This window comes from Pteropus vampyrus, unplaced genomic scaffold (genome assembly GCF_000151845.1).
Source record: "Pteropus vampyrus isolate Shadow unplaced genomic scaffold, Pvam_2.0 Scaffold89, whole genome shotgun sequence".
Lineage (NCBI taxonomy): Eukaryota > Metazoa > Chordata > Mammalia > Chiroptera > Pteropodidae > Pteropus > Pteropus vampyrus.
In genome coordinates this window covers 5,416,194-5,423,250 of record NW_011888870.1, presented here as the reverse complement: position 1 = coordinate 5,423,250, position 7,057 = coordinate 5,416,194, and the positions used below count along the sequence as shown (strand labels likewise).

The following is a 7,057-nucleotide window of genomic DNA, read 5'->3' as shown; positions in this document are numbered from 1 at the left end:
GAAAGTAAAGTGTAGTCCAGAAGAACATTGCCTAAAAAATGAAATCCATTATAAGGATTTAATTATAGTCTATAGTTGATTTCCCTTTTCTAATAATTTTCACGTAATTCAAAAACATTTAGCTCTTGGAATAAAGTCTCCTGGCTGATTTCTAACATTATGAAAAGAAAGTTAAGAGCAAAATTAAGATCCATTTAAAAAAGATATTGGAGTTAAATTAAGACTATTAGTTCACTGTCTCTAGATTTCAATGTACAACTGAGCATACTGTACCATGTATTTCCCAGTGTGATCTGAAATGACCCAAAAACCTAAAATATCCCATAAATATATAAAACACTGTAATTAGAAAAGTTATTCAAACAAGTTTAAATGCCTCGGGGAGATGTAATGATTCTAGCTTACTTCCTCATCTCTAAACCTTAGGCCATGTCTGGCCCTTGGCTTAATATTTTCCAGTTCTTGGAACTACTATAAAAAGTTTTATTCTCATTTGTACCAATAGTTGACGAAATGAAATATGATTTTAAAAGTCTTAGCAACGATGTGTTTAAAATGTGCTAAAACAGTGATGTGTCTGCTTCTGCCTCCCTGTATATGAGGCTCTGGTTTTCCTTCTCCTTTATCTGATGTTCTTTGTCTTTTCTTATGCCTGTCTTTTTTACATTCATGCCACTTCTGTGTATTTTTTTAGTTGTGCATTTTTAGTGGCTCTCTTTTCTGCCTTTTTACCCTCCTCACTTTAGTTGACCATAATATAATGCTAAACTTTGTCATTTATCGAATTTATTTAGCACAGTCTGATACAAAGGAAACAGCTTGTATTTTTTCAAGTGTTCAATGAAAAAATAAGAATTTTTTTTTCTGTGGAATAGAGAGAGGCCTTTATAGAATAATTTTCTATCCTTTCTATACAGACATTTCCTCCCATAACTGAATATTATTAATTTACATTTTCTTTATATTTATTTTAAATTTTAAAAAATGAATGGTTTAAACAGACTCACAAATATAGAGGACAATCTGGTGATGGCCAGAGGGGAGGGGTTTCAGGGGGACTGGGGGAAAAGAGTGAAGGGTTAAAGAAGTACAAATTAGTAGTTGATAGCTGGTTACAGGGATGGGGAGCACGGCATAGGGAATGCAGTCAGAAGTAATGTAATGGCTATGTGTGGAGCCAGAGGACAGAAAGAGCAATCAGGTGGATTGCTTCACAAACTACATAAATGTCTAACCAATGCACTATATACTTGAAACTAATAATAAAATAAAAATTTTTTAAACGCATGGCTTTTGAATACAACAAAAAGCATAAAAAGAAAAAATGTATCCTCTATAATTCTACTATCAAATTTGATAAGTTTATTTCTGGTATTTTCTTCTGTGTTTACTTGTAAAAATACATATTTTTCCTTTAAATATAACTTTGCTTTTTATAGCTATAATAATCATGGTTTAAATATTATGCATATTCATTTTAAAAAACTTTGATCACAGTTATTCTTATTAGTTTATTGCTGTTGTTTACCTTACATCGAGCTTTTGATAATAATTATTTAAAAATGTGAATTTTAATGTTTGCATAATATCCCTTTAAGGGATGTTTTAACTTATTTAACCATATTCATGTTATTGGAGAAGTAGGTTGTTTCATCTTTTGCTATGATGACAGTACTGTTAACTCCTTTGCATGCAAATCTTTGACCATATATCTGATTATTTCCTTATATCTAGTTCTTGAAGTGGGTTTGAGTTGGAGAAAGTAAATATCTACTTCCCAGAAAGACCAACCATATCAATTTATACTCCTAATTTTAGGGAAAAAAGCGTGCTACCAATTTCGCTGCACTCTGCCTTTCAGTTATCAGATTTAAAAACATTATGACCTTGATAAGCAAAAAAATCTTATCTTGTTTAAATGACACTTTTAATATGAATATTGATATGGAACATTTTTATGTTTTAGATCATTTGTAGTTTTGTGGCGTGGTTAAGTTCCTTTTCCATTGTTCTTCTTTTATTCTTGTTTCATGAATGCTCTGAAAATATTTGATCATATTTGTTCCAAATATTTTCTTTAGTTTGCCTTTTAATGTTTCATGGTATTTTTGATGTTCATAAGTTTTCAATTTGTATCTAATCAAATGTCTACTTTTCTATTTTTAATTTTTTCCTTTGTGTAAAAAGTCTTCCTCATCCTGAAATCATTTCAATTTTCTACCATATTTTCTTCTACTTTTCAATGGGTTTGTTGTTGATATTGAACTCTTCATCTGATATATGGTTTGATGTATAGTATGAGTACCTAACTTATACTTCTGTTCAAATAGTTCTCTTAACACCACTGTTGAATAATCCATATCATCTATTTTTCTATGTGTATGTGGGGAAGTGTCTTTCCTCATATACTTAGCTTTATTCTAGAATCGGTCCTCAGCCTTCCACTCTTTCACTGATCTGGTGATCCCTACACCAATACCACACTCTTAGTTATTGTAGCATCATAATGTAAAAAGGGCTCTCTGCCTTGCCATCATTCTCTTTCAAATTATTCCCCTTCTCTACTTTTTGTCCTTTCAGATGAACTTTGGAATCATTTCATTTAAGTACTCCTGGCTCTCTAAAACATATGATAAACCTATGAATTACTTTCTGTGAAGAATAACAGAAATATATTTATAATAATCAGGCTTTCCATCCAGGAATATGTCTCTATGTAAATATTTCAAATCAGTGATTTTCATGTAGTTTTATTCACCGAGGTCAATCACATTTCTTCTCTGAATTATTCCTAAGTATTTAAATCTAACTGCATGGATATTTATTTTGAAACCAGCATCTTTAAAAAAATTTTTTTATTACTCTTTTTTAATTTTCATGTTTCAATTAGAGTTGACATCAATATTATTTTATATTAGTTTCAGGTATGCAGCACAGTGGTTAGATATTTATATAATTTACGAACTGATTCCCCCCAATTATTCTAGTACCCACCTGGCACTATACATAGTTATTACCTTATTGACTATGTTCCCTATGCTGTACTTCACATCCCTGTAACTGTTTTATAACTACCAGTGTGTACTTCTTAATCCCTTCACCTTTTTCACCCAATCCTCAACCCCGCTCCTATCTGGCAATCATCAGTTTGTTCTCTGTATCTATGAGTCTGTTTTCATTTTGTTTGTTTGAAACCAGCATCTTATTGAGCACTCTTTTATTGGTCCTAGTGGACTACTGCATTACCCATTATCTCCTTTCCCATAGCTATAATATTTCTCAGTTTCAAATTGTTGCATTGGCTAGAACTTCCAGGCTGATATTAAAAAATAATGGTATCAACAGGTATCTTTATTGACTTATTCCTAATTTTATTGTGAATGCCTTTAGAGTTTCATTATTCAATATGTATGTTGGCTATTGGTTTGAATTAACTTTCAATTAGCTCGACAGGGCTTTAGTCAAATAAGCAAGCTGAGGAAATTTTAAAGATGAAGGGTAGAGTTAGAGAACACATAAATAGTTCCCAATGTATAAATGGGTTATATTTTAAAAGTTGTTTTAATCTGTGAGAACACAAATTTCCCAACAAATAAAATGTTAAATTATAGTGAAGTTCTCTGGCTTGACCCAAACACTTATTTGACACATAAGTCTACAGAACTAAGACCAGGATTAAGCTCTCCTGAGATTTCTGTCCATGATGTGTTAAATGAGGGACTCATTAGATGGAGGATCCAGTAGATGTGCAGGTCTGGGTCAGCTGTATCTAAGAATGAGTCCATAATAATTTAAATGGTAGGTAACATTGATTGACATATTATATATATTATGTATGTCATATGTCATATAATGACCTATTAAATATGTGTAAATAAAATTTCATTTATTATCATCACTGCCTTAATAGTAGGTACTACCATTATCCCCATTTCATGGAAAAGGAAATTGAGGCTCAGAGACTTATCTTTAGAAGTTATACAACATCAATTCACTCGGATTTTCAACAAATCATCAGAAAAGAAAAAAGTCATTCTGAAAAAGTTTTTCAAACTGCATTTAGTGCTATAAAAGAGTCTTCTAGCATAGTGCTTCTTAAGCATAATGTGCATATGAATCACCTGGGAACTCTTGTTAAAATGAAGATTCTGAATCAGTAAATCTTGGATGGAGAAGAGTTTCTGCATTTATGACAAACAGTCTAGGTGATGCCAGTGTAGAAGGTAAGCAGACCACATTTCAAGTAGTAAGGCTCTAACCCACTTAATTAAATCCTTTGTGATCAGCATGAGTCCTTCTTGAAAAAATGTGTATTGCAAGAAGAAATCTTCCAAAGAAAATCTTCATTTATAAGAACTAGATTTGCTTACATTTTATAACAAAATTATGTTATAACAAATTTATGGCAGAGAAAGAGTCTTACAGGATACCTTTTAATTTAAGTCCTTCTGGTTAATCCAGGAAAGTTGTATATGTAGATGAGGGGTTTTAGCTTCCGGTCAGAAAAAGCCACAACTTCATAAGGAACATTAGTTGCCACGACGCCCACGATTCCATTCATACACTGAAGCACAGTCTTTTTCTTAGTTTCAATATTAATAAATACTACAAAATTCCCACAAGAGTAGCAAATGGTGCTGTCGTTGACAAAATGAACATTCTGCTTAGGGAATCCTTGCACCCATCTTTAGGGAAAAGATATGTCACCATCAATATAATATATTTAAAATATTTCTTTTTTTTTGAGAAAAGTCATCAGAATCTCTGAAACATAATTATTCTATTTTCACCCTCTTTCTGCTCAAAACAATCTCTAAGATAAAAGAATCCTTATTCTGGCTTCGAAGAAGGTTTGAGTCCAGGCACTACAAAAAATTAAATATAGACCTCAAGTTCCACAGGTCTCAAGAGCTTTCTTCAGAGAACTTTTTCAGTGAAGCTAATTCTCTGATCAAACCTGAGAAAGTCTCAGAAGGATTTCTAGGGTCTTGTATACTCGAAAAAGAAAAAGAGAAAACAGCAGAGAGAGAGAGAGAAACTTGATCTTAATAGAAAACAGGACATATTTTGCGCCTTTCTTTTATAATTAGCTTTGATTTTAAAAATAAATTTTAAGAAACAACTTTGAATCTGACAGCCTGCTTTGTGGTTGTAAGGGGAGTGGGAAAATTGCTTCTTTACAAAGATGAAGCACGGGGAGCCATGTTTTCGATCTAAAAATACAGATAAACACAGAAAATAAAAGGAATTACGTAAACATGAATGAAAAGGCTAGAACACAAAAGGAACATACTCAAGTAAGAAATGTGTGGTGGATGTATGCTATAAGTAAGAGTTTGAGTTGAGGGGAGATTCTCGTTTTATTTAAATATTAAAGATATGCTTAAAGAAAAATGGAGAAGGCAAGAGAAGGGCACTGGCTTTGTAAGAAGCTTTATGGGATTGGAGAGTACACTCGAGATCGGCGGAATATGTTGTGTGGAACAGACTGCAGGTAACACTCTAGAATATGGAAAGAAATACCACCTTTATCTGTGCAGCGCTTTATGCTTTTCAAAGGCCACTATAAATGCAAATAATTCCAAAGTTAGTGGTTAGGAGTAAGGAGGAAGAAACTGCCGGCCCTAAATTGGGGAAAAAGAAACCGAAGACTATAAGGATGAGATGGGACTGTCATTGGGATGGGGGTGGAGAGGGGAGGGTATATTTATAAATGGTCAGAGAAAAACAGATCACTGGGGCAACACTGAGCCAGAAAGAGGCGGCAGAAATGAAGAGTGGAGGACAGCCACGCTGGGTAAGCGAGCAAGCGGTGGGAAAAATAAAGGCGGGCGGTGGGGTGGGGGGCGGGGGAGGGAGGACAACTAGAGATGTAGTCATTGAATAAGGGGATGGAAAGAAGGGTCTACTGGAAGGCGTTAGGGTTTGAGGAGAAGAGGTCGAAGTTTCTGGGAGAGCAGATCTAAAGAATGGGAGTTAGAAGCGGGTAGGGAAGGGATGAAAGTCAGAGGAAGAGTTTCCGCAAAGTCCGTCGCTGGGCGGGAACGCCGCACCTCACGGACAGGGACGCGTAGAGGTTCTCCTCTAGCTCTCGGACTTGCGCCATGGGCTGTGTTTCTCTCAGACGGCCCTGGGCAGCAAACGATGGACCCGGGCTCTGGTCCACAGCCCTGACTCCGAGGCGTCTGGCTACGGGCGGCGCAACCTCCACTGTTTGCACCGTGGCCAGGAGACAGTAACCCCTGCGCCCATTGGCTCTTCTCTTTCGGGCTACTCCTTCTAGAGCCGAGAGGATTGGTCTAAGCGCTGCCACGTATTGGCCAATGGGCGAACGGTGAGCGAAGAGATGGGCGGGCCCCTTGGAAAGGATGCGGGAGTGGCCCAGCCCGCGGCAACTACTTGCAGTATTATTAATAAATATAGCAAAAATTAATATTGAATGCTGACCAAGCCAGACGTTGTTTCAAGCTCCATGCAGGAATTATTTCATTTAATCTTCAAATCCCCTAGATGCCCATTTTACAGGTGAGAAAAATGAGGATAAGGAAAGTAACTTGCTTAAGGCTATAAAGCTGAGTTGGATTTAAAACATCTAGTCTAAATTTAGAGCTCTGAGCCTTTAGTTACCATATTACACTTTCAAATGTACCCTCCGCTATTTAAAAGAGGCAGTTTCTAGAAGTAACCTGATCAAAAGGTCAGCAGCTTGTTCTTGCTTCTTCCCTTCCCTCTCGTACCCGCCCTTGTCATCTCTCCCTTTCCTTCTCTTCCCCTTCAGTCCTCTCCTTTTCCTTTCCCTCCTTCTTCAGGTCCCTTCTTCCCATCCTGCCACACTCTCTCCATTTCATTCACAAATATTTACTATCTCCTTTGCATTGCGCTAGTCACTTGGAACAAAATAATGAGCAAAACAGATAAAATTCCTTTCTTCTTGGAACCTAGTGACAGGTGGTGGTGGTGGTGGTGGTGGTGGAGGTAGACATCCACTTTATTCCACAAATATAGATTGAATTAAGAAGAAAAGGAACGTGATATATTATGAGAGCTTATGTTGGGG

The 7,057-nt window shown here is 35.8% G+C and overlaps 1 protein-coding gene and 1 long non-coding RNA gene across 2 annotated transcripts in view; one reads left to right on the top strand and one right to left on the bottom strand.

Annotated features, from left to right (window-relative positions):
* The window catches only part of CFAP43 (cilia and flagella associated protein 43), an 86,402-nt gene extending 80,188 nt beyond the window's left edge, over positions 1–6,214 (bottom strand). Inside the window, 2 exon segments of the mRNA XM_023532723.1 lie at positions 4,431–4,685; positions 6,054–6,214. Coding sequence (XP_023388491.1) covers positions 4,431–4,685; positions 6,054–6,106 — 308 coding nt within the window. The 5' untranslated portion in view covers positions 6,107–6,214.
* A 134-nt stretch (positions 6,215–6,348) lies between these two features.
* LOC111742231 overlaps positions 6,349–7,057 on the top strand; it is a 2,179-nt gene continuing 1,470 nt past the window's right edge. The window contains exon 1 of the long non-coding RNA XR_002781235.1: positions 6,349–6,525. This is a non-coding gene — a long non-coding RNA (uncharacterized LOC111742231). The remainder of the gene's footprint in view (positions 6,526–7,057) is intronic.